Consider the following 27,505-nt stretch of genomic DNA (forward strand, 5'->3'; position numbering starts at 1 on the left):
TAATAGTACAACAGTTGATAGGAGAAAAATATATATACGTATGCGTATATTGTAATCTCTAAGAGAAGAGTGAGGAGTGGGAGGGAGGGCTTCTCTACCTACAGTGCGTCTTATTTGGACGTCGCAAAAAACTAAACTATAACGCGGCTATCTTACTAAAAAAACAAAACTTCACTTTTTGCCACTCGACGTGAATGTCACCGATTGTATATTTTGCTCATCGTTTTAAGTTTTTGTTTTGAGATCAAAGCACTAATGATATAATATTAATTTATAATGTAAATAAAATAATCCGCCCTCGTACAAACGTCACGTCACCCACGTCAATTTAGATCTTGTCATACTGTAAATATTAAAGTGCCTTCCAACGGCCAGACAGGAGGAGGACAGACACAACCATACACAGTAGGGCTACTACGAAATTCTAAAATCGAAGTTCGTGTCGTTCAGTCCTTTGACAATCATACTATTTAATACGAGAGCAAGAGAGACAGTACGATACAAACTTCGATATTCGAACTTCGGAGTAGGCCCTCTTCAAATGTTCAATCAAACGTTCAAATGTCATTTCATTACGTCATTGTGCACTTGACGGTTGGATGGAGGTTGGTTGGACTTCAGTTAGAGTCTCAATGTGGGTGGCGTGCTGGCGGGCAACTATTGAAATTTGTGTATTGATTGAGCTTTTTGTAGAAATTACTGCGTTAAAAATAAAAGTTGATAGTAGCATAAATATTTATCATTCATTCCTTATAGCACTGAGAAAATAACAGAGATGTTATTTTTATGCGAAGGAAATGATGAAAAACGCCTTTAATTGCCAACCAACCAGCCCAAAGCCCAATCACCTCTTCAAACTGAAAAAAGGGCGTCAAGGCGAACAAATTTTGTTCTTTATTGAGTAGTTTTAGTTATAAGTGCCGCTGTGCCGCTTACATTTTATCGAACCTTAGACGCTATCTCGTACATGAGATAAAGCTTTTTCGGTTTGCTGAAAAATAAGTTAGTATGACACACGTCACTTAAGTATCGTATCGTGTTGAAAAGGAAAAAGTTGCAGGTCGTGATGTTAAAGAGGCGGATTGGGTGATGGTTGATTTACATTCTGAGTTAAATGTGAATAGGTATAGGTCAGATAGCAATATTGTGGGTAGAATAGGTGTTTCGGTATGTGGCACAGTCAGGCCGTGTTATGAATAAGGAATCTTTGTTGGCACGAGCTTCAGAGGAGCGGGAGCGTATCTTTCAACGGTATGAGAGGGGTCGGGACAATCTCGCCGGACAGATAGACCCTTGGGAAGATCCTGAATTTGAGGAATACCACAAAACTGACAGGTAAGCTAGAAATAACATTGTGGTGACAATTGTATTGTATTTCACTGTTGGTTAAAACTTTGATAAACCAAGTATTTAAATTAATTTTGTTCAGCTTAGCACTTATAATAAGCTTTTCAGTGTTGATGCGATTTCTGTACTCGAAAACTCAGACCATAATCTGTCTGTAATTACTATTAAATTACAGATCATAAAACCATAAATTGAGACCTCTGTTTTAGCTACTTTTATTTATTTATTATTAAGTATTGATTGATCTATTTAAAATTTTGGTTACCATGTGTTATAATAAAACTTTTACTTTGGTCGTGTTTAAGCTTAATCTTCTAGTTAGGTATGTTATTCTCATCTTGCTTAAGCAATATAATTTAATTTATAAGTTTTATAACATGTTTATTCTGTACATGCCTTGTTACTTGTGATTTTATGCAGGGAGTTATCCTAGTCTATTAGTCAATACCCATTAGATATTCTGCAGACCTTGGGTCAAAACCAAGTCTTAAATTTTGGGAAGGTCATTGTGGGGGTGTACAAAAAAAAATCTTATATTTTGAACATGTCAAGGGAGGGGCTTGAACGCCCGAAACTCCCCCTGGCTATACCCATGCTGCATGCCACCAAGCTTGACGATTGTTATGTTATTTCGAGGTCACCTATTGGATTAAATACTAAATGTAAGTAGTTAATGCAATGCTGTACCAAATATAGTTACATTTCAAACAATGTGAAGACCTTACAGTAGTGTGCCTGGATTTTTACTATTCATAATCATTAAGCTTGGGACTTGGATGCTTATTGTGGTTCTAGAATCCATGGAGTTGTTATATGTTTAAAAACAATTTTTGAAGCCAGTCTAAGTTATATAATATTTTTAATTATATTTACTAACGCATTTAACACTATATAATACACTAAAACATGTTACTGTTAGTAATCAAAATAAACTAAAACAATTACTTTATGTGACAGCAACAAAAATCTTCTTCAACTGTCTAATATTACCTGTAACTTCCAGTACCTGAGGCGGTACTGGCTTTCGGAATAAGTGAATCATAATCGTCATCAATTATTATTTCATGTTCATTTAAAAAATGGTAGTAAGCAAGGATTGTTATTTGGTTTTTCTATGTTTTGCAAGGTTAAATGAGTTGTAGATTGATCAAAAACTTTTTTGTGTTGAGAAAGAAGCATTCTCTACTCACATCGACTGAACTTAAACTTATATTCTCGAAAAAGATCCGATACGATATCTTTGTGGTACCTTTAAATCAGTAGGTACTCAATTTCGCAAGTCTTATTAAAATGATTCAGTAAAAATATTTGACAAAAATTACGTTAACGTCTTTTTTCAAAAGTGGCAATATTACTCAAATGATTTTTTTATATTGAGTTACGCAAAAGTTGTCAGTAGTCTGCCACTGCACTAATATCCAAGAGGATGCATAATTAGATAAATATATATATCACCTGTAAACTGCCACTATACTCTCTCTATTACAATATACTTATCATATTATGATATCGTCTAAGCATCATCTTCATCATTAGGTTATTTATACCATCACTAGCTTTTGCTCTAAATTCGGTTATCAACTGAGTATTTTTCTGGGATAAAAAGTAGCCTATATCAATCTCTGACCCATAAACTATCTCTATGCCAAAAATCACGTTGATCCGTTGTTCTGTTTTAACGTGAAAGAAGGACAAACATACAAATGCAGTCCGTTATATCTACATGCTTTATAGCAATTTGATTTTATGGGGATTATTTTAACGTTTTAAAAAATCATGTTAAAATTAAATAAACACATATAAATGGTAGTTATAATTTGAGTTGGGTACAATTTTAGTTGTCTTACAAATAAAACATTGGTTTTTATTTCTTTTAGTGCATGTTTGAGAAAAGCACTATACAAGCCTCGGCGTGAAAGAAAATGCCAGCCTCGTATACCTTTCCTATCTACTGTCTATACATACTCGGCCTGCAAGCCTTTCTTTCCCGGCCTCTGCAGTAATGTACTATTTCTCAAAAATGTCCGTAAAAGTTGACATTATTCTTTACATATCAGAGGGTGAAGTGCATAGTTTATGGTCAGCGAAAAATTAAAAAGTTAAAAAGATTGCAGGCGCGCTAGCTCGACAATAATGAATTAGCGCGCCTGCAATCAGTCACATTTTTTTTTAAGTTAAAAAGGCCATGGAAATGTTGGCACAAGTCGTATACAGCCAAGTCTAATAGCCGGTATCAGATATTTTGTTGGAACTCCGGACTTTTTCTATTGGGTCTGAAATATCTTGTGGTGTTTTCGGTGGAAAAATACTCCTGCAGTTTATTTTTAATGAAAAAAGGCGGGAAAGCATAAGCAAAATATTGGAATAAAATTAAATTTTACAATATATTTTGAGAAAAAGTTTATTCTATTTCAGAATTATTCACCATTTTTGAGAAAAGCTTTATATTAGTCTCGGCTGGAATAGCAATTGCTGGCTTCGTATTAGTTAAACGGACTCGCAAGCTCGTCCGTTTAATACTCATACTCAGCCAGCAATTGCCTACTTCCAGGCCACGACAATAATCTACTATTATGTGCCCGAAATGATCCCGCCTCAGTATAAATGCAGACTCCTCTGATGGATGGACGCACAAAGGCCTTTTTTTTACGTTGAAACTTCGCCAAGCATTCCTCTGAAATGGTCACCCTTGTGCGTTTTTGATCCACCGTGAGCATACCGTAAGCAATCGCGGCACCCAACGGGCGGATAGCTTCTTCATATCCAAATAAGTGTGTAAGATATTACGGACGCGTTCGTCTGAAATGCTTAAAATGTCAGCTATCTCACGGACTTTTATTCTTCGGTCTTTGAGTACTATCATGGATTTTGGTATCAAAGCGAACTGGCTGAAAATACGCCTTTTATCTCATAAAAGGGTCAACTACAAATTGATATTATTGGATTTGCGAAAAAAATACCGTGAATTTGATTTTTACCGGACATCACTCCGCCCTCGTAGTTTGTTTTAGTTTACTTTACTATTTATCTTTTGAACATCCTAGCTAGATGGATGGATGGGTGCTATTCAATAGTATGGTAATCGTTAGGCATCGGAGTTTTCATCGCATGGTAAGACGTTAGCGAGCCATGGAGTCGACATTAGCAAGAACTTGTATTCATACTCATGCTCAATAATTTCTTTAAGTAGTGATTTTAATTTTATTATCAAGGACAAGAGTGACGAGTAGGTAGTAGACGAGACCTACGAGCAAAAATACTGCATCACTTCCCATACAAAGTTGTATGAAAAATTTAAAAGTGATGCGGTAGTTTTGCTCGTGAGTATATAACGATCCTATAATTTTTCTTTGGGTATACGAGTCAGCGTCAAATAGTTCGCGACACCCAAAGTTCAATCACAAAATAAAAATAATAATTAATAATATAATAATTTTATTTAATATTTGAATCACATAGGTAATAGGTATTGCTCACGATTTGTTATCACGATTACTATAAAGGCATTTTAGAATGAAATAAATGAGTGAGTATGGGTATGAATAGGAGTTGGATTTTATTGCTAATGTCGACTCCATTGCTAGCTAACGTCTTACCGTGAGATAAAAAATCCGATGCCTAGTAATCGTAACCTACTTAGGTTACAGTTACAATCATCACTTGTATTGGGGCGTTTTAAAATAGATGTACCCCTTTCTTTTTTTATTTTGGGAAAAAAATGGTTTTTTTCTACTTAGAAACAATAGCACACTTTATTCCGATAGTTTTAAAAAATGACCCAAAATAATTGTCAGTTTTGTGACGTTTTTTTTTCATACACTCTGTCATGGCCATGACAAAAATGACTCATAAAATTTTGTATTAAAAAATTAAATACGCCTGGCTTGGTTATGTTGTAATTTCAAAAGCAATTAATTATTTTGTTGTGGCATTGAAATAGATAAAAGTCTATGTTATTTGTGAACAAGAGCCGAAAATGGGTTTAATCATAGACACTCTTGAGGACAAAGGTGAAAAAAAACAATTTAATTTTGAATTTGGAGCAAAATTATTTGCCTGCAACTTTATCTGTGTTCTGCAGGAACTTTGTACTTCTCAGGATAAATAGTAGTGTATGTGTACATGTTAATCAAGGATAGTGTAGCTTTCTATTACTTAGTAAATTATTTTTTCAACATGTTTCAGCAGTTCCAGACCTCTTTAGTACTAAGTATTTAGATCTAGATTAAACTTTGGGTTTAACTGTTTATCCTCTAATTGTTACTGTAATTATTACTTTGCAATATAATATTTTACTGGTATAAAAAAAAACTAATGTCACTGCCTGTAGGCATATTTATTGCCTAATCCGCACATGATCGCAACACATTCAGCATTTTCCTTCCATCAGGTAGAGGTGGAAAGAAATAGTAAATGCGATTGCGAATCTGCACATGTTTTAGACAGGGTCTCAGGGACTAAAACTGCTGTTCATACATACTTCAAAAGCCATATTGTCTAATGCATTTGTAATCACAATCTCATTTACATTTTTTTTTTCATACAAGTGGTATACTTTAAGGATTGAAAGAACTAGTGCATATGATTGCGATAGCCCTCGCGTTAGACAATATTGTCCTCTATAGGGATGTTGTCTCAGTTATGTTTTATGTACGCATTTAGCATGTATAGCATGTATGTCAGTTTCTCAGTTGTCTTTCGGTGCATTCCTTTCTGACTACTCAAGTAGAAAGGGATGAATTGAGCGACAAGATGGAAAACGGCGCGTGTGCTAGGTAATGCTAGCTCATTGCGGGCTGTGATTCTTGTGAACTGTAGACTGGTTTCGGCCTGGTCACTGCTAAAATATTTCACTGTGGTATGTGACATAGTTACAAACTATACTTAATATCTGTGAAATAAGCTCTGCATTTGCTTGCCTGCTTTACACATTTTCATGTGATTAGCTCCCTACAACAGAGGAAGTTGATAGCTAACTGTGTAATCAGTTCTGTTAATATTATTTTTATAGCATTAGCGAATGTTTTACCTACTCACTCGTAGTATGGCTATTTGTTAAAAAAAACGTGGTTTGTTGCCTGTTTTCTTCATAAAAGCAATGCGAAATAAGCAGAAGATTTCAACTTTTATATGTAAACTTGTCTAATTTTATTGGAACAACTTTAGGTGGCACGTTTATGCATAGTAATTTATGGCACACACTAATCGTTTCTTGTAATTGTTTGAATGATAAAAAAATTCTTAGATTTAATTACCTATGTCCATAATAAAATTAATGCATATTTTTCAGATATGGGTTTATCCACGACGAGCGGTTGCCGCAAAAAACGGCGCCGCAAAAGATTAACATCGAAGTCGAAAGAGAGAAGAAATGGGTTAAAATGCTGGGTACTTGGGACTCGCCTGCTACCAAAGAAAAACTCCACCGGCGTATATACAAAGGCATTCCAAATTCACTACGAATTAAAATATGGTGTAAATTACTCGACGTCAATCGAATAAAATCTGAAAAGCTTGGTAAATACCAGGAGATGTTGAAGTTAGCCAAGCTATGGTCTACAGATGTGAGGCAAATAGACTCTGATGTAAACCGTCAATTTCGTGAACATCAGTTTTACAGAGAGAGGTATTCAGAGAAGCAATGTTCGTTATTTAACGTGCTGTGCGCATACAGTATGTACAACTCAGAGGTGGGGTACTGCCAAGGCATGTCAGGGCTGGCTGGTGTGTTACTCATGTACATGGATGAAGAGGACGCCTTCTGGGCACTCGCCATCTTGCTCTCGGACATCAAGTACAACATGCACGGTCTATACATAGAGGGCTTTCCAAAGCTAACCCGTTTCTTAGGACATCATGACAAGATACTCACAAAGTTCATGCCCAAATTGAAACTGCATTTCGATAAGTATGGATTAGACGCAATACTGTATTCTCTGAAATGGTTTTTTGTGTGTTTTGTGGAGCGAGTGCCCTTTAGTTTGTGTTTGAGAGTGTGGGATATATATCTACTCGATGGAGAGAGAGTGGTCACTGCCATGGCGTATACGATACTCAAGCTTCATAAAAAAGCTATAATGAAATTGAATGATATGGATCTTATTGTTAATTATATTCAGGTGTGTATCATTGACTAGTAAAAGCAAGAAAGTTTAAACTTTGTGAAACTTATTTTAATTGGTTTATGTTGGAATTTTAAGGTTAAACTACATAAAGACTTTGGTTACGAAGACGATATTGTGATATATCACTTGGAGCGTTCGATGGATGAACTGAAGCGCGCTAAGCTCGACTATCCAGGGCCGCCACCACCGAACGAGCTGCCCAAAAGGCCGCTAGGGATGTTCGTGGAGCCCGATGAGAAGTCCAAGATTGGCCAGCGAGCGGAAAACTTCTCAGAGACCGAGAAACAAGCCAGGGCTACTGTGATATTAAGGTATGTTCCAATACCAGACAGACTGATAGTGTCAATTTTAATTTTCCAATTCACTCAATTGTAGTTTTACCGAAATTCCCCTATGATTATAATATCTATGAATCATTAACTCTTTAATAGATTGACATAAGTACTTACTTATAATAATTATACAAGTGACGCAAATGGGAATTATAACAATTATGTCATTGAATTTTTTTTCCCTGTTGGTGACGGCAAATGCATCAATAAATGAAACACGTTGATACATTTTTCATTCATCTCAGTTTCTTTTTTATTTAAGTGTTCTTGATTGTCTAGAAAAAGAGTTGGTTATTAATATTATTTAAGTTATGGGAGAATGATAGACAGTTAGAATTTCTTCTTCATCTGCTTCCACCGTGAACTTTGACTTTTAGCGATTTAAAGTAACCTTTGTTAATGAGGGATAGTTCATATTATAAATCGGTTAACTTCATCATTATCAATCACCCGTAGGACGTCCACTATTGGAAGTAGGCCTCCCCTATAAACCTCCAGTTGCTTCGGTTGCAAGTGGTCTACATCCACGGTGAACCCGCGGCTTTAACCAGGTCATTCGTCCATAAAAGTCAACATATCCTGTTAAAAGTAATCCAAGCACTGGTTACGATATACGATTTTTTTCGGAGATTACGAAAATAGAGGAGCGAGGAACTACGGGTACCTAATTAAATTATATCAAAAGTTGACAAATGAATCAACAATTAATGTCCCCATTACTCAATTGGATATTCTGTGTCCTAAATGTATGACCAGGCGCTCAATTAAAGCATAGCATCCATTTTCCGCATTAATAAACTTTTTTTTGTATGTAACTACTGTTTTTTGCTCGATATGCGAGTTTACAGTCAATCGTTTTCTTTAAATAATCGTTATTTAGTACTGATGCCTTTAATCTGATTTTTCTTTCTTCCAATGTGTGATTTTAAGGACTCCCCATGTGAATTTATTAAATACCCTGTATTTCAATATACCTGCCAGATGTAATAATAATAATAATATCATTTAATATCGAATAACTTAGATACATACTTAACTGTAGTAACAGTTACCTAAGAAGCTATGTTAGTATATCCAATCCCATAAACCCATAACGGATGACCAGATGGCCTAGTGGTTAGAGAACTTGACGACGAAGCTTGAGGTCCCGGGTTCGATTCCCGCGTCGGGGCAGATATTTATATGAAAAATACGAATGTTTGTTCTCGGGTCTTGGGTGTTTAATATATATTTAAGTATGTATCTATCTATATAATTATATTTATCCGTTGCTTAGTACCCATAACACAAGCTTTGCTAAGCTTATTTTGGGACTAGTTCAATTGGTGTTAATTGTCCCGTGATATTTTATTTTATTTATAATATTATAAATTCGTAATTTGTAAGTTTGTTACCTTTTCACGTCTAAAGGGCAACACACACAGAGAGCGGGCGCGGGTCGTGCGCGGGCCCGCGACGGGCGTATTTGCATGGCGGTATATGGACGCCTTCACACAGAACGCGGGCGCGGGACGGGTCGTGCGCGGGCCCGCGCCCGTCGCTCGTCGTCTCGTCACAAACAGCACGCGGGCCGAGCGCAGTGTTACCAACTCTCAAAAATATTTATCCCTAAAGCTTAAGTTAAAAACCCCTAAAACTCGATTTTAATGAAAATTTGTACTTTAAAGTTGAATATTTCGCAAACAAATCAATGAATCGAAAAAAAAAATCTTAGTACCATTTTGTCGGGATAGTTTTCATATATATCCGTGCAAAAATACAGCTTTCTAGCATTGATAGTCCCTGAGCAAAGCCGCGGACGGGCAGACAGACAGACAGACATGACGAAACTATAAGGGTTCCGTTTTTGCCATTTTGGCTACGGAACCCTAAAAACCGTATTCATGCGCAGTAGCTAGTTCATTTGGCGAGAATAAAATCTAAGTATTTTAGTTTTTTAATTAATTGGTACTACAGGAAAATCTGATATTTTTTCCATTGACTAGTATAAGCTTATTCCTGTCGATAAAAAAAATCAGCCACTTTTAAAAAAATCATCCATCGCCCATCATTACATAATTAAGTAAGTAAATAAAGTTTGACCTTGGTGCGCAAGCGCGTTTGTCGTTTTCCACATATATCTCGTGGCACTGTATTCTGTGTCGAGTTGTCTAAAATGTCGTATCAATTATTGGTTCTAGAACTGTTTTAATTTGTACTCCAAAAGTCGCCAGATAAACCATTTTTGTCGTCAAAACTTTTTTGCGGTCGCTAAGATTTAAGCAAAAGTCGTCACTTCTAGGGACTAAGTCACTAAACTGGCAACATTGATAGCCGCTGCGGGCCCGCCGCGGGTCCGACCCGCTCTCTGTGTGAATACAACGAACCGCGCGGCTCACGCGGCGGACTCTACCCGACCCGCGCACGCTTTCTGTGTGTGTTGCCCTTAAACCGCTGAACTGACAAATGAAATTCGATATACGGATAGTTAGTCCCGAGGAAGGATATAGGGTCGTTTTTATCCCGGAAAATGGCATAGTTCCCCGTGATGACGCTACGCGAAATTCTACGCGGGTGGAGTCGCGGGCAACAAATAGTATTTCATAATGTTAACGCATTCACTGCCACCGACGCACATATGCGTTTTCGGGACTTCGCTCAGTGCCGCTGTCATAATTATTCATACATTTTGAACGCACACGTGCGTCGGTGGCACCAGTGGAAGTCAGGTGGTAGTGAATGCGTTGATACCTACTAATAGTGATAGTTTATCGCGTGTAACTGCTAGTAAATAAATGAATGTTTGTTATGTTGTAGGCGCGAGAAGGCGGCTCTGGAGCTGCAGGAACTGCGCGTTTCGCAGAGTGACACCGTGTCAGGTAATTTGGAGAGCACCCCGCCCTCCTCGCGTACCACCTCCGACGAGAGCCTCGGCTCGCACCACTTCACGCATCTATGACACAAATATTGTGCATTTGTAAAGACTCCCCGCTCTCGATGACATAGCTGCCTATAATCCTGCTATCCGGCGGCCTAGGAGGCTAGGTTTTGGCGCGGACTTAAAGATATCCCTTTCTAACTAGTATGCGTGTGCGAAAGTGAGTATTTTATATCTTCGATGAATGCTGGTAGCCGAATAACCAGCTTAAAAGTTAACTCTTATTGTCACGCGTGGCTCTAGAAATGATTTGAATCGTACAACTGGTTTGTTTGTCGATTAATGTATTGAATTTGTTAAATAGGTTTTTTTATTAGCAACTTTGCCATCGAAAAACGGATTATATATCTTGCCAGATACAATCAGTACTTACAATTGCACAAAATGTATTAAAAAGAGCTAATACCTGCATACTGACATCACCAAAAACAACCGTTAGACAGTCTGATTTCAAAGTAAAAGAGATATTGCACACTGCATGCTTTGCCTATGAATACCTTTCCATAGATTTTTTGTTTCAGTCATAAGCTATGAACTCTGTTCCAATTTATTGGTGAACCTCATCTAACAATACTTAATTATATCCGCCTATTATTGATTTCAAAATACATGTATAATTCCATAAAGCACGACTTTTAAACTGGGTTGTTGAGTGCAACAATCGTACTGTTAGATATTATTTTCTAGTGATATTATTCAAATCATGTTATTTTTTCAAAATTTTCATTGCTCGAATTTCACAAAATTATTATAAACTATAGCAAGAATATTAAAATTTAAGATGCAAAGATTCTGGTTAAAAATACGGAGTTCTAATCTCAGACTGCACCAATACCCATGCATGCTCGGTTTTTTTTGTAGTTTTTAACTTTACAGCAATATGTATATAGGTTTGAATCTAGAGTTGCGGTGAATGGATTGTCACGCACACTCTTTCGTGACGTGTATTGATAGCGGGATTCTATCTAATTGCCTTCCTTTTTTTCGAACAAAAATGCAATATCATCAGCAAAATTTTATTTTGATGTAGGTTCATTTAAGAAGTTTATTTTCAAATATTTTTACTTTTCTTATAACCCTTATAAAATATTAGTAATATATAACCGACTTCAAAAAAAGGAGGAGGTTCTACGTTCTACTTAGTATCTTTTTTGGTATAAAATTGTAAAATTTCAGTTTCTTTTTCACCCTTTTTGTACTGTTTTATGTTATATTATGCTCAACATGGTTGTCTAATCAAATACATTTATTTATTCACTGCCTTTTTATCATGACTACTATTAGAAGCTGTGGGCTCTATGAATAATTAAAACTATACTTTTCTTTATTCACATTTCACATGGCCCTGTGTGTGTAATCATTCACCTCAACTCTAGCTCGACGCTCGAGCTAGCTAGTTGCTAGTTGTGTAGGTCAATGTTGGTCTCGATTGATATGTATAGGTAAGCACATAATACATAATTCCAAATCCAAAAAGGATAACATTATATCGATACCTTGAGGCTCAAAGGGCGTAAGGACATTTGGGCGTAAAGGCACCCTCTATGGCATCCTATACAGTTTTTTTTCCTCTGTCAATCAGTATTATCTACGTAAGAAAATTCATTTAAAAGCGTCCTTTACGGCCTGTGTTGTTTTAGCCCCTAAACACATTTATTTAGCTATAAAAACCAAAAAAAATACATTGTATAATCATTAAGGCAGTAAGTATTAAGTGTATTAAAAAACACCGGTAACGACATACAACCGGGGCTACGGCCTCCATAAACGAGGGGCCCCCACAATAGAGACTTCGGATTTTTTTTTTTAAATTTGACGAGTAAACACTATGTTCCCGGCCGCTAAGAAGTCAACCACAGGGCTTCACTCCTTTGTTGCTTCAAGGTTAAAATCCGGCCTTGCTGATCCAATCCTTGTATTTTCACAGTCAAAGTCAAAATATCTTTATTCTAGCATATAGCTATAACAAGCACTTATGAATGTCAACAAAATCTACCACCATATACCACGTATCTCTTTAACCGTAAAGTTTGCACCAAATTGGAGTATAGTGAGAAAAACTACAAGAAATTCTAAGCTATTCGTTAATAGAAGACTTTTATGTAACATTAGAAACAAAAGAACTATAATAATATTTTTTTTTTATTTCAGACATAAGTAGTCCATATAGCTACATGTGTTAGTTAGTAGGCATACAATAAGAACGAATTTCATTCACATTACATTTATACTATACATGCCACTATACATTTTTTATTTTTTTTCCGGTTTTTGGCTTCTCCTGAAAAGTTGTGTTCTGTGCTTTACGCGCTTTGAGCCCCAAGGTATCGATATGTCCTTGCCCCTGATATAATGGAACGATCATGGTTTAATTGATTTAAATGAATCGGATTCGATGAGGATAATTTAACCATCGAGCTGATCTGATGACTGTCAGATATATCGGCATTTGTTTTTTAGATTGACTAGAACAACATTTTTACAAATTTATTATAGGGAGGCAGGAAATAAATTAATTGTATTAAAATTAGTCACCCTGCACAATGTCACAAATTGGCGACATGGAGTTAGTAGGTTGACGTATTTTTGTGGGCATGAGAAAAGAATCGCATCGTAAATTAAGCAATTCCAGGATATACAAAATGTGAAATGCGTATACTAATATATTTATATTTTGTATCACTTATGCGTGTATTTTTGATACTACCTCAAACTTTAAGGGCAGTTAGTGGAGGCCCTAATAATCACATTTTATTATGTTTTAGTAAAAAAAATACTTATTTTTTTCCGCACAAAATTAATTAGCACGCAATGTATCACTACGCGATACTAATTTGTTTTTATTCTAAACGTCGCACTTGTTGACGTGACAGATGTCACAGAACGCTTTGTACGCATTACATTGCTGCTCGAAAATATTTCAAAAATTAATTACGCTCTGGTAGTTAATTCTAAATTAACACAGCGCTTAAATCATCGTCTGGTTACAGTTTGAGGTAGTATCAAAAATACACGCTGTATTATTATGAGTTGTTATCGATCTCACTTAACTCGACTAGTCGGTAGCGGACTAGGCCGGACAATGTTGTGACCGGAGATGATGCGAGACAAATTAACCAAGCGAGTAAAAAATGAGGTACCTCATTTCTTCCAGTATAAATAGTACGCTAATGTCATGCCAGCTAGAATTAAATGCTTTTAAATTGGTTTAGGATTGTCCAAATTATGCGATAGCGAGTTAGTTTTGCAAAAGTGGGCGTCACAGCAGATTATCTCGGAAATACGCTTTTGTCGTTTGTAGGAGTTGCAAAATAGTTTATAGAATACATTAAATACATGTTGGTTGAATAATAACTGTGCTACGACAATCCGGGGTCTGCGGGCTCCGTGCTTTCAGTACAAGATCGTATGCTACATATATATCTTACAACTTACAACCGATAAAATAAGCTCTAGTTTGAGTCAGTTTTGCAAATAATTAAGCATTGATAAAAAAATTGTGCACAAACACCTCGAGAAGATTAATTTATAGTATGTTGATGTACTTACTTGTTTGTAATGATATTTTATGATTTCACTATGCATAAAACATAATCAATTTAGGTTATAAACGCCATGGAGATATTTTCTAAAATGAAATATGGTTTAAGATTGCTAGTTTGCTACAACCGCCTATACATAAATAAATAAGTTCAAAATAAGGCATTGCTGTTTATGCCATCCACTGTCCAAAGCGATGATTTGAATGCATCTAAGGTCGATTTATCTTTACTTTGTAGGTTTTACGTTATTTAGTGTAAACACACTAAATAACGTGTGTATCTAGACTCTTTTCATAAAATCTTGGCAAAATCATGTTTTTGTTGTATAAAACCATACTAAGTTATAAATAAGAAACAAGTTGTTCTAAACTGTTTTTATTGTAAAAGCAAGTGAGGATAAATTGACTTTTTTTTAGTTACTTCAAATGTCAGTGTATTGTAAATGTCAACGATCTTGCTTTGCAATCAATTTTATTGATTAAAACATAAATATTACTCGTAATTTGATAACTTAGAGCATCAATGGTTTTTGAAATACGTTAGGATGTGCACTATCAAGGTTATTTTGGTGGTACGGCGGTGGGTTTATGTTGTGATTAACGCTTACAGATAGTGCATTTAACAAGCGGTTCTAAGATATGAGGAGAATCATGAAAGTTTCAGTTCATATAAGAATGTGATTTTATTTTATAATTAATTTAAATACGGCAGTGAGGTCACGTGCGAGTCTTGCCACTTAGCTCCTCACATCTTAATGGTCCCCGAGATTGTGCATTGTTCGTGCTACCTCATAACGCTAATTTCCCATAAACTTGTCATCAATATAGCCTTCGCGATTTTATTAAAGCTTTAAGTTTATTTAAACATTAATTTGCCGGTCCTTTTACACTTGTTTACCAAAACACACACATTCTAATTAATCAGCTTTATCATACTGAAGTCTGTTATGAGAGAGTTTGTGGTGTTGCTGTCAAAGAATCTCTGCTCACTACTGGTTATCGTTGTTGCTCATTGTTTGTTACATAAACCCACCCCTATCATCTTTTCTCAATAATTTAACGCGCATACAATCGTAGCAATTATATTATTTAATTTTAAGAATACAATAATTATGAAATAAATATTAATTCGAAATGGCGAAACGAATTAGTCAGGAATAATAAATTAATTTTTAATTGATATTTTTTTTATTGGTAATTATTACTTCGTGGTGTGCGCGTCGCAGAGCGTCACAGCGTGTGGTGCTCTTTATACATTAAATTTACACTTCACTAGTTCATGTATTCGTTTTATTTTTAGTATTGCCGCCCGTGGTGGTGTGAGGGAAACAAAAAATATAGATACACAAAACACGTTACAATTACAATTATTAGAATGGTACGTGATATTATAATTCTTATTAGATATCAATATCACATTCAGATATGTAGCGAGCACACATTAATTTTGTCGCTTTTAGATAAAAGTGTTTACTGTTTATAACTGAAATGATGACACATTTGACATTTCCTTTAATTAGCAATTAAGTTATAACTTGTGAAGTTCTCTCATTTCTATGAAAAAATATTGAAGTAGGAACAGGTGAAATTCACCTTAGTGGTTGTAGTTTGGGTAATAATGAAATTGTGTTGCTTTTTCCCTCCAGACGAGCGACCCCGGTACGGCGTCCCCCTCCGCACCTCCCAGGCCTCCGTCGATATACATCTCGACTTCCCCGCCCCCGCCTCTCTCCCGCGCACCGCCAAAACCTCCCCAAAAACACCAAGCTATCTCACTCTCACAAGCAATAAGCGGCCAAAAAAACGTCTCAAATGATGTTATTATACTTAGTGTAAATAATGTAACAATAAATAAGTTTACCCTCGAAACGTGTCTATACTTTAAACGATTTACGTATGAGCAGAGATTTCATTTCACTTAGTTATGCATGTGCATCAGCACAGTTTGGTTCGCTTGAGAATGTGTGTGTTTGCAAAGGTAAGTCGTTGATAATTAAATTTATTTGGCATGCGATTTTGTATATAGCGTTTAGGTGTGGCGTTGTGTGGTGTATTGTGATGGGTGCGTGTTTCAGAGCACAGCGGCGTGGCGGGCGGCGCGCGCGACGACTCCGTGTCGGCGCTGGGGTCGCGTCGGTCGCTGGCCGACACCAGTGTCACGAGCACGGCGGACCTCAGCGTGTTCTCCAGTGGACGCTCGCATGCGCCCGACAACTCGCTCGACACACACAGCATCAGCGACGACGGCACTGGGTCAGATGGGTGAGATGTCTTTGTAGATGGATCGAGAACATTCATACAAAACGAAACTTACATACACCCTGTTGAGTTACTTCCTTTCAAGATTCTGCTATCTCATGTGACATATCTACGATGCCATCTCTGTTTGTCTTGTTCGATTAAACAGTAAATGAAATCTAGGCGCTCACATAAGATAACGGGAAATTAACAAAGAGTGCTGGAACAGGCGCTTAATCTAAAGTATCACCGAAGTATAGGACTGACACTGCATCTTTCTATAAAATAGCTGAAAAAACAATCGGCAGAAGCCGATATTAGCGGGGGGTGAATAGTGAATGACCAAATTTTATGAATTAAATTCGGGTTTTGTTCCGCGTGCCTTGATTTTAACGAAGCTCGATATTACGAAATACCCTTACTTTAATCGAGAAGACGGTTTTAAGTACTCAAGTACGCGTGGTCACCAGTGCTAAATATAGTTAAACCTGATCGTGCTCGTGATAATACGAAACAGTGAGTGATACTATGAGTGTTCTGCCGTGACTTTAAGTGAGTTCGAGTTCTACTAGTAGTGGGCAACTTTTTAAGAAGAGGGTACTAGCATACCGGCAATTCTCCAGTCGTCTCGTGATCATGGCGCATGCAACTATGCCGAAATATCGAGCTTCGTTAAAATCAAGGTACGCGGAACAAAACTCTAATTTAATTCATAAAATTAGTAATGACCGCGATAGTCTAAAATGTGTAGTGAGTGACCATTCCTCATTTACACTGTACAATTGTATAAATTCTGATTTTATGTCATATAGTTATGGTGAGATTAATGGATATTAATATCGATTTCAGGTATGTAATTACCAGTTGACGAGTTTTGTATGAATCTGCTCAAGTTTGTCCATGTATATTATAATTTATATATTGTCGCCTTAAGGCGTGCTAGAAGTTAGATTTGCCAAAGTTATGATGCTTGCCTTGTAGTTAGAAACAGATTCAGCTAGCGAAATTAACGCTCTGTTATAATAAAAAGTAAACAATGTTGTTAAGTTTTCACTTTATCTTCAGTCTGAATACGGCTTTGCATCAAGTATCTTCACCATTTATATCAAGTAAGAAGATTTACAGAAAAAAATGCAGGTTAAAGTAGTATTTAAGGGTGGGGATGTGAGCTATACTGACCTGTTAAATCAAAACTTGGATAAGTTTAGTAATGCTGAATAGCTAGTGCATAAACTGTATTTAGCTAAGTTTTTTTTTGCAATAGTATTAGGTACTAGCTGTTACCCGCGACATCGTCAGCGAAGAATTAGTTTATCGCTGTCTCTCGCCGCGATAACATTGCATTTTCAACTTCAATTGTAGTTTGAGCGTGAAGAGGTAATAGACAGTTATTTTCACATTTTTAATATTAGGCGACGGGGCCTGTTTCCTGAAAACTGGCCCTAGTGTATCATTGTATCAAGCACGACTGTTATTTCTCTATCGCTTTCACTAGTCGCAGCCACGTTCTTTTCAGCGCGATAAGGTTCTATTGTTGGTTTGGCGCTTTTATGAATGTCCTATACTGGCAGCCGATATTAGATATTGGGTGGAGCTCTGAAGCGTTTCAATCGCGTTACCCATGTGTCACGAAAATCGACTACCTAGTAATATGGCCGTCAATTAAAAATCTCAATCACCACCACCACGTCGTGCGAGTGTGGTCGCAGAATTGCATTTAGTTTTAGTTCATGGACTTTATCCTTATATTTTCGTAAAAGACTGAATACGACGATTAAAACGCTCCACATTGTCATCAACATTTGTCGAACATTTGTGTAAGGAGCGTACTGGACGTACTGAATGTAAAAGTTTTTTGGTAAAGCTACAAGGCGTTTGTTTTGGACAGGTCTGGCATTTGCGGCATGAGCATCCAGCGGGCGCCGTCGACGGCACAGTCGACGCCGCGCGCGACGCCACATCCCCCCTCAGCGTCGCCGCTCTCCGATGACGTCGTCCGTATCCACGTGACATACAACCCCCTCGCCGCCAGCCCCTCGCGTCTCCACCCCGTTACCCCCTCCAAATACAAAGCTTACTCCGATGAACACCACAAACCCGTTTCGCTCCCATTCTACACGAACAACGGAACCAATATGCCATCCGACAACAGAATCAGGATCCAAGTGCCGTCCGAGGAGCTTCTGACACCCGTTGTTGATTCCGGAAGAATCATCACGCAACGCTACATTGATTCGCGGTCGGAATTGTTTGACCTAAAATAAGTCAACCGTTATTATAATGTTGACTCATCTCGTCATGCCATTGCACCCTGAGGATTGACTTCTACACATGTAATCTCATTCGTTAATAGCTCTTGATGTCTGATGTAATCAAAGATATAAACCAAATAATAATTAACAGTGAATAATGCTCATTAGATTCGTTGTATTAAATCTGATTATTATCTGTCGATAGGTCTTTTGGGGAATCTCAGTCAATTTTAACAATCTCGTATTTATTAGTGTAAATTTTTATGTATCTGTTCGTATTTTTAAGGCGTTGTCGTTTGAGTTGCACAGCGATGTAGAAAATATTATACACCAATTATTTAGATTGTTGTTGCTAAATTCCATAGCGAATTGCGAGTGATACTATGTTATTCTAAGGTATTATTGAGGGCAGCGGTTTCAGCCAGAAAAATGTGTGGTCTACAGATTTTTGAACCTACATCGTAATACTGATTTTTCATCTCCTATAATGTACATTAAATGACTGCTTAAATAATAAATAAATTGAGGCCTACTAGACGAGAGAAGCTGTGCTCTGAATTTTTTACTTTCGAAGGCGATGGAAGTCGGTACCGTACCTACCTGTCAGGCGGGCGCGTGTTTAATTCTAGACATATCATCCCATAGATAATGTTTTATGTAACTCCATGAATTGTTTCAAATAATTTGTTTACCTCGTCTCGTTGGTCGTCAGGGAAGTGATTTTCGGGTTGCGAACGTCAGGCAGTATTGAATAAGCTTTTTGCTCTTTGTTGACTGTTTTGCATTGTCATCTTATCTGCATATCCGTACCAAAAAGTAAGTCAATCCGATCACTAGAAATGGATGAAATCTGATTTGCAAGATTTGAAGATACCTTACATACGAATATTGCAAGTTCAATAAAGGCTTTTAATGAAATCTTGAATCAATTAACATAACCATACAACAGGCAGTCTATAAGCGCTTATAGATACTTTGTAATGGCTGGCTGTATAGATATTCGATAACGATTTGGCTATTGTGACTGCTATATAGGAGTACGCAAGAATAATATTGCTTTGCGCAGTATTATTTTAACAAAACGTTGAAGCACCGAACGAACATAAAAATCACTTTCCCTGACATTTAACTTAAATGTATATTAGTTTATATTTTATTAGTATATATGTATATATAATGTATGTATATAATTTTACGTTGCCTTCAAAAGCGAGTAGATCTGATTCAGAGCAAAGTATTAGAAATATAAACCTTCCTAAATGCAATAATTAAATAATAGATAAGGTCGTGTTCATTATTTTATTTTTGCAGCATTTTTACCGTATTAATTTCTGATAAGAAATGTTATAAGCAATAATAGTTTGGCTGTTTGGTGAATGGTAACATTTTGGGCTGTATTGTTAGAACTCAGTATATAATTTTTTTCTCACTCTCTTTGAACATTAATAAATAGCCACATTATAAATATGCGAACAAAACAAAAACTGTATGTTAAATAAATAAAAGTAAAAATAATTAGTATTCAATAAAGTATTTGAAATATTTAGTAACCAGCACTGTTAGCATAGTTCTAAATACACAGTTCAGTTTATTGTTTAGGTTTGTTATCTCTTGAGTTGTGATGTGATGTCATGCTGAATCTCACTCAAAGACTCTTAAGCTAAGGTATCTCAATACTGCAATGAAAAAAAAAACTGTATTTGTTAAATAATATGGCAATTACTTTAGATCAGACGTTTTCGACTGGTGTGCCGCGTATATTTTTCAGGTGTGCCGCGATTGCCGTGAAGTGTATGCTGCATTAGAATCATGAATAGCTATTTTAATGAGAAAATAGTACTAATTTTTAACCATATATTTTTATTCACGTTGCTTTTTGGGGTTTCGTACCTAAAGGTGTTAACGAGACCAAGCCTCCGCTATCCGTCATGTTATACATTATACTGTACGGAGTCCTTTGCGCGTAAGTCCGACTCGCACTTGGCTATTTTTTTACTGGTGTGCCGTGAAACTTTGAAGAACGAAAAGTGTGCCGTTAGAACCAAAAAGTTGAAAACGCCTGCTTTAGATAGGTACTATGATTTTTATTTCTCAGTATTCTATGATAAGACAGCTTCCTTGTCGCTATAGTAAACGGCTAGCTATTAACTATTGTTCTATGTTACTTTTAACTAATTGCTTCCGGTAACGGTTTCAATGTTTTGTTTTACATTAGTTATTGCAGTAGTCAGGAAAGCTAGCATGAGCGGTCGTTACTTGTTCTGTCGTTGGAAGCATGACATTAAGTCCACCACCTACTAGGTGGCAGTGGCGAAGCGTCCATAGAACCCTATTCCCACTGGCTTGCCCAATATTAACAATATAGTACAACCAGAGGCCCATTTCACGAAGCTACAAGTTACAATTTACAAGCGGTAGTCTCCTTTCAATGCATACTGTTAAAATTACAACTGTTAAGACTCATCATCCCAGCCTATATACGTCCCACTGCTGGGCACAGGCCTCCTCTCAGAACAAGAGGGCTTGGGCCATAGTTCCCACGCGGGCCCAGTGCGGATTGGGAACTTCACACACACCATTGAATGAATTGCTTCGCAGATTTGTGCAGGTTTCCTCACGATGTTTTCCTTCACCGCAAAGCTCGTGGTAAATTTCAAATGTAATTCCGCACATGAATTTCGAAAAACTCAGAGGTGCGAGCCGGGGTTTGAACCCACGACCCTCTGCTTGAGAGGCGATAGGTCAAACCACTAGGCCACCACGGCTTTTTACTGTTAAGACTACCGCTTGTAAATTGTAACTTCGAGAAATAGGGCACAGGACAAACAAGATTTATGAAAGATGTAAGCGATCTTTGCTTCGGCTTTATCACGGAAATATCTGACGCCACGCCTCTGCTAGGTGGTACGATCTAGAGTCGCAGCCGAAGTTTAAGATACGGGCTCTAAAACTAGACAGTAACGCTTTACACAATATAAATAACACAGCTATTGTTTTAAGCATTATCTTCGAGGTGTTTAATATAATGCAGGCACTACCCTTCCGTTTATTCGTCGATTATTCGCTTTAGTGTAATCCTGAAAGACGGATATTTAATGACTGAAACGCGAATATGAACACCATGTTCTGCCACCTAAATAGATAGACATTATAACAAATTCTACCTATGGTACCTAATGTTGAAACGTACCTACTAGAATAATTACTTTTGAATTTTAAGTCATGAAGCAATTTGACGAAAATGACTAGCAAATACAGTGAAGAAAATGAGATATGTATGCGGTTCCATTTCTACTGTAGATGTAAATATTATTCCTATCCTATAAACATTGTTCGTTTCAATATAGGTATAACTAGATAGTATTCGACCGTCACAATTTTTGTCAAGAAATGCAAATGGTATGTGTATATCAATTATATATAATGTACCTACTAAATAGGAATCAAATATTCCTTACATAAACCCCGTTTAATTATGTAATTTATGGATGTATGTACTGTAGAACACTAATTAGATTAAAAGACCTTTGTCAAAAATAATCTACTTATAAATATGTAGAAATATAATTAAAAATTTGATATAGAAGTAAACGAACAGTGAGAATTGCAATAATGTCAGTTAAACTGCCGTTCAAAAAATATACTTTAAGGTCAGATTTGATGAAGCAACCATTAGGTAAGTAGAATATTAAGCATTGTGGTAAGGCCATCCGGTTTCATGTTTACAATAATGTGCGACTTTAGATTGCGCATGGACGCGGTGATGTAGGCCATTTTATTAACCTCTTCACCGCCACGAAACAAACGAAGTGACGTGCTCTGTACGCCACAGAAAAACCAGCGACAAATAAACTTGATTTTTAATTCCATTGCACAAGGATTCATTTCGAGTTGAGTGTTGGTCATATATAGATGACCGTGGCGTGTGAGGCATTCCATTGGCTGTCACGACTGGATGACTCTGGCGTGAAGAGGTTAAGCATGATTATACATGTAAGTAAAGTCAGCGTACTCTCTGATTACTAACACATAAATCCGGCTGGCTATTAAGTTGTTAAAGCTTTCTGAAATGTACTGTTCCACCAGTTTCTACATTAGTCCCGACACCTTTAAAGTAGATTGAGATATTGGATTGTTTGTATTTAGCTTTTGAATGTTTGTAAATAAACAATAGGTACTATTAGACACGGTTGGATCTTTGTAATTTATGACGTATTTGAGCAGAGTTCGAACTGTTTTCTATCTAGATATTATTTATTGCACCTTTAGAGTATAAGGGGCCATTGTTAAAGCAATCGGATAAATCATTGCTACCAGAATGCTCAGTAATGCTATACGCTTTAACGCCATTTACTACAGGGCTAGCAAAGCTTTTGAGCATCTTGTACGCTTCTTTGTATCTGATAGTAAGTGATACAAGTATACAGTGAGTACTTGAGTAGTAATGTTAAAAGGTGGGATTAATAGTAGATTATTGTCGTGGCCTGGAAGTAGGCAATTGCTGGCGCGAGTCCGTTTAACTAAAACGAAGCCAGCAATTGCTATTCCAGCCGAGACTAATATAAAGCTTTTCTCAAAAATGGCGAATAATTCTGAAATAGAATAAATTTTTTCTCAAAATATATTATAAAATTTAATTTTATTCCAAAATTTTTCTTATGCTTTCCCGCCTTTTTTCATTAAAAATAAACTGCAGGTGTATTTTTCCGCCGAAAACACCACAAGCTATTTCAGACCCAATAGAAAAAGTCCGGAGTTCATTATACTTGGCTGTATACGACTTGTGCCAACATTTCCATGCCCTTTTTAACTTAAAAAAAATGTGACTGATTGCAGGCGCGCTAATTCATTATTGTCGAGCTAGCGCGCCTGCAATCTTTTTAACTTTTTAATTTTTCGCTGACCATAACCATAAACTATGCACTTCACCTTCATATGTAAAGAATAATGTCAACTTTTACGGTCATTTTTGAGAAAAAAGATTTATTCACGACAGTTTCGCTTGTTAGGAATGAGGACTGAGTTTATTTTTATAATTTGTCTTTGTGTATAATTGGCAGTTCATACCTATACTTGAGAAATTATTTGCATGCATGACACTGCGGTTTGGATAATTGTAATAAACTCATTTCATTATTACCCTTTATTTGGCAAAAAAAAGTTCATGATTCAAACCTCGTCGTTACCTTGTCATCCAAAAAAATCATAAAGATAGTCTTGAATCAAGTTCATTGTGGCATAGGTACATTGCCAAATAAATGGTTAATATTATAACACGGCATTTTGGTGTATCACACGGGTGCGTGGCGTCCATGATTCTGCTGAAGATGTAAGTTCTTGTGAGTAGTAAAGCTGAAAGCACAGTATATATATAAGCTAAAGCAGCATGGAAGCTAGGCATAATTTTTGAGATAAATACACACGCTCCAAGGGAGCGTTAGGGTTGTCCACTTACTTTTTGTAAAATTGAAAAAAAAAAATTTTAGTTCGCGCTGTATCTCGGACGGTCGAATAGCTAAAAATAACTATTCTGAAAGTTCCGTAATGTCAGTTATATTTTTCACCACTTAAAATAATATATATTTTTTTAAACAATTTAACACAATTTATGGCCTTTAATACCTACCTATCACCAAAATAACCAACCGTTTTAAAAGAAAAAGCATTTTATTTAGTAATAGTAAATCATACTTACCTTTCAACATCAGCGGGGAGTTTAAAAAATGAAAGCCCCGGTTTTGAACGATCCGTGTTCAAGCAGCTATACACTAGTACACAATATTTTCCAGACATGGTTTTTAATATCGCGGATTGTCTGGGCCGCATCACGCAATGAGGGCTATCGTTTTTTGTCTCACTAGATGGCGCACTGTTGCGTGAGGTTTTTAAGTACGGCTTTCAAAGTCTGTTATTACGGTCGTGAAAACAAAGTTTAGATTAAAATCATATTTAATACACCTTAAAACCGTACCATAAAAATATCGAGCAACCACAGTGTTGCGTCGTCCCGTTTTGTTCGGAAAAAAAGGGAGGACAAAAGTTATGATTGGTTTTTTGGAGTCTTTTTTGTATTTTTTATTTCAACTCCAAATTTGTTACTTTTACGGGTATCCCGTGAAACCATATCGAAAATACAAACTGAGACATGGATGCATAGAAAAACCAGAAAAAGAGACCAGCGCTGGGAATCGAACCCAGGTCCTCAGCAATCCATGCTGCGTGCTATAACCCCTACACCACCGCTGGACAGGAATCTAGACACGAATTTTTCCTATGCATACATATCTCAGGTTGCTTATTTCTACTACGCTACTTATGCAGCAGCACTAGCGACATCTATGTTCCGCTCTCATCGAGAGACGTCACACTCTTTCGGAACCAACCGCTCATCCAGACAAGAGATGTCGCTACTAAGCAATCAAATTATGATTGGTTTTTTGGAGTCTTTTTTGTATTTTTTATTTCAACTCCAAATTTGTTACTTTTACGGGTATCCCGTGAAACCAATGATGAGAGCGGAACATAGATGTCGCTAGTCTCGACGCGTCACACGCGACTGCAGTACCGCGAGTACCCCTTCGGGGCCGTGTAGAGCGCGCGTCTGTGTGAGTGTTCGTTTCGATCGATTTGTTCGTAGCTTCCATACTGTTTTAGCTTAAATATATACTGTGCTGAAAGCCTGAGAATGATGAAACATGTTGTAAAAAAAGGTAACCTTGTTATTTTAAGGCTATAGATTTCTCGTAGTTCTTCCCGTCTTACTTAAGACTCGTGACTTAATTACTCATACTCAATCAAAAATCATGCGACCGTGGGATGCAACAGCAGCTTTACTTACGAGAAATGTTACAAAAAAAAAACTATAATTAAACAAGGGTAGAAAAGAGCAATTTTTAGAAATCATGATATTATTTTCGTTTAAATTTTTTCTGCCAAATTTTGATAATGATATTTATAAAAATGCTTGGTACAGCATATTTGTCATCAGAATTATCTAGGGCTCTAGGCGAGTAGCCTAGGAGTCGCGGATCTATAATACTCGTAATGTATCTCAGTCCAACCCCAATGATATATTTTTTTTAATTTATTTATCTCAACAAAAAGAAATACATTAAATTTATGACAAATACTTCGCCAAACTGCAAAACAGTTTGTTGGCGAATAATTTAGAAACTCCTTTGAGATTTCTTATTGCACCATGTCCACTCCAATAGTATGTGAAGCTGATGAGGCCACATACAGAGCAACACTTCGAATGTTCGAGTGGTTGCAATGAATAAGTTATTTGAGCTATAAGAATACTACATTGAGCTATTGTAATGCTTGGTTAAATTAAAAGAAATGAAGACTACGTCCACTTTTTGTTCAACAAAACCTGTGCCATTTCTAAATTAAGGTTGATTGGTAAGACATTACGTTTTATGATATTGTTGTATTTTAATAATTTTGTATCATGCTTGGCATTTGAATAGATTAAGCAAACATCTTACGAAATTATATGTACCATTTTTTGTTACGTACCTACCTAACTGTATAGGTAACCTACGCCATATTTTTTATGGTAAGAAAAATATATTTCAATTATCATTTACAACGACTTGAATTAAAATTTATAAAGCATCAGTCAGTTTTCAACGTAGTGAATTCACATATTTTGTTCACTTTTTACTTACGTACCAAGGCCAAGGTGATCAAAAATATCGGAACATCTATTATTAAGGTATTAGAGTTCGTGTATCGATATTTTTGATCACCTTGGCAGCTCCGAAATATCTGATGGCGACTCTACCTGCTTTGATGTAACGTTACAATACAAAATAAACATAAGAATTTAGTCATATTTGGAAAGCAAAGTATGCAGCTAGAATACTACAAAAAAGTAGAATAATGATTGATTTTGTGTACCTTACTTTCTATTAAAATAATACCTATGTTTTCAAACAGGTATCAATCAGGCAAAAATGTTTTTTATGTAAAAACTTTAACTGTATTTAGTATTTCTTTAGAGTTGAGAGCTATAAAGCTGTTTTATGAATTAAATAATACTATTTAACTATATTTATATGATTTATTTTTGTGTTCGTTCATTAGCACCTAAATGGTTACTTTAATAACATTATCTGAACAAATTTAACCTACCTAATTGATAGCTATGCTTATTTGTCCACTAAGCGTGACCAACGTCAAACCAGTCCTTTGATTTGACGGCCAATTTGTAAAATTTTAAAGTTATAGGAAAACTTGGTTTGATTAGGATCGGTTTAGCCATTTTTGTGTTTTTGAACTTTAATAATTATATGACAATGGCGGGTATTTATTAAAAATACAAACTGAAATATAGATGCACAGAAAACCCAGAAAAATAAGACCAGCACTGGGAACACAACGGTATAGATGTCGCTAGCGTCACTGCTTAAGTGGCTAAATAAGAAAAAAACCATCTGAGATATGAGGTGCATAGGGGAAATTCGTGTCTGTGCCGTTGACCATCAGTGGTGTAGCGGTATAGCACGCGGTACGGAATACCGAGGACCTGGGTTCGATTCCCAGTGCTGGTCTTATTTTTCTGGTTTTTCTGTGCATCTATATTTCAGTTTGTATTTTCAATTTAGGTTTTACGGGATAACCGTAAAAGTAAAAATTTGGAATTGAAATAAAAAATAGAAAAAGATTCCAAAAAAACAATTTATGGGGATTTATTACCTTAGCTAGTTAAAAAATAAAACAAAATTGGTGTTCTCTTGTACGATGCG

General features: G+C 36.4%; 1 protein-coding gene across 3 annotated transcripts; it reads left to right on the forward strand.

The window, feature by feature from the left end:
* The first annotated feature begins 672 nt into the window (after nucleotides 1-672).
* LOC141434466 (USP6 N-terminal-like protein) lies at nucleotides 673-23,252 on the forward strand. Of its 3 annotated transcripts, XR_012452060.1 has the most exons (7): nucleotides 674-1,335; nucleotides 6,638-7,466; nucleotides 7,548-7,783; nucleotides 10,601-10,662; nucleotides 16,338-16,524; nucleotides 18,389-20,417; nucleotides 20,866-23,252. XR_012452060.1 is itself a non-coding variant. In XM_074096897.1 (6 exons), the coding sequence occupies exons 1-6, from the start codon at nucleotides 1,193-1,195 to the stop codon at nucleotides 18,762-18,764; spliced, it is 1,824 nt and encodes a 607-aa protein (XP_073952998.1). In that variant the 5' UTR covers nucleotides 673-1,192; the 3' UTR covers nucleotides 18,765-23,252. The 3 variants fall into 3 exon arrangements, 2 of the variants coding, with proteins under 2 accessions (XP_073952998.1, XP_073952990.1); XM_074096897.1 differs by having other exon boundaries at nucleotides 673-1,335; nucleotides 16,338-16,515; nucleotides 18,389-23,252; XM_074096889.1 differs by having other exon boundaries at nucleotides 18,389-23,252.
* The last annotated feature ends 4,253 nt before the right edge of the window (nucleotides 23,253-27,505 follow it).

This window comes from Choristoneura fumiferana, chromosome Z (assembly GCF_025370935.1).
Source record: "Choristoneura fumiferana chromosome Z, NRCan_CFum_1, whole genome shotgun sequence".
In the NCBI taxonomy this organism is placed as follows: domain Eukaryota; kingdom Metazoa; phylum Arthropoda; class Insecta; order Lepidoptera; family Tortricidae; genus Choristoneura; species Choristoneura fumiferana.

Excerpts from the sequence above, each read along its gene's own strand:
- LOC141434466 (XM_074096889.1), top strand. The coding sequence starts at position 1,193 with ATGAATAAGGAATCTTTGTTGGCACGAGCTTCAGAGGAGCGGGAGCGT. Across the intron at positions 7,467-7,547 it reads TTATTGTTAATTATATTCAG|GTTAAACTACATAAAGACTT; the intron begins GTGTGTATCATT and ends TGGAATTTTAAG. Across the intron at positions 7,784-10,600 it reads AGGGCTACTGTGATATTAAG|GCGCGAGAAGGCGGCTCTGG; the intron begins GTATGTTCCAAT and ends GTTATGTTGTAG.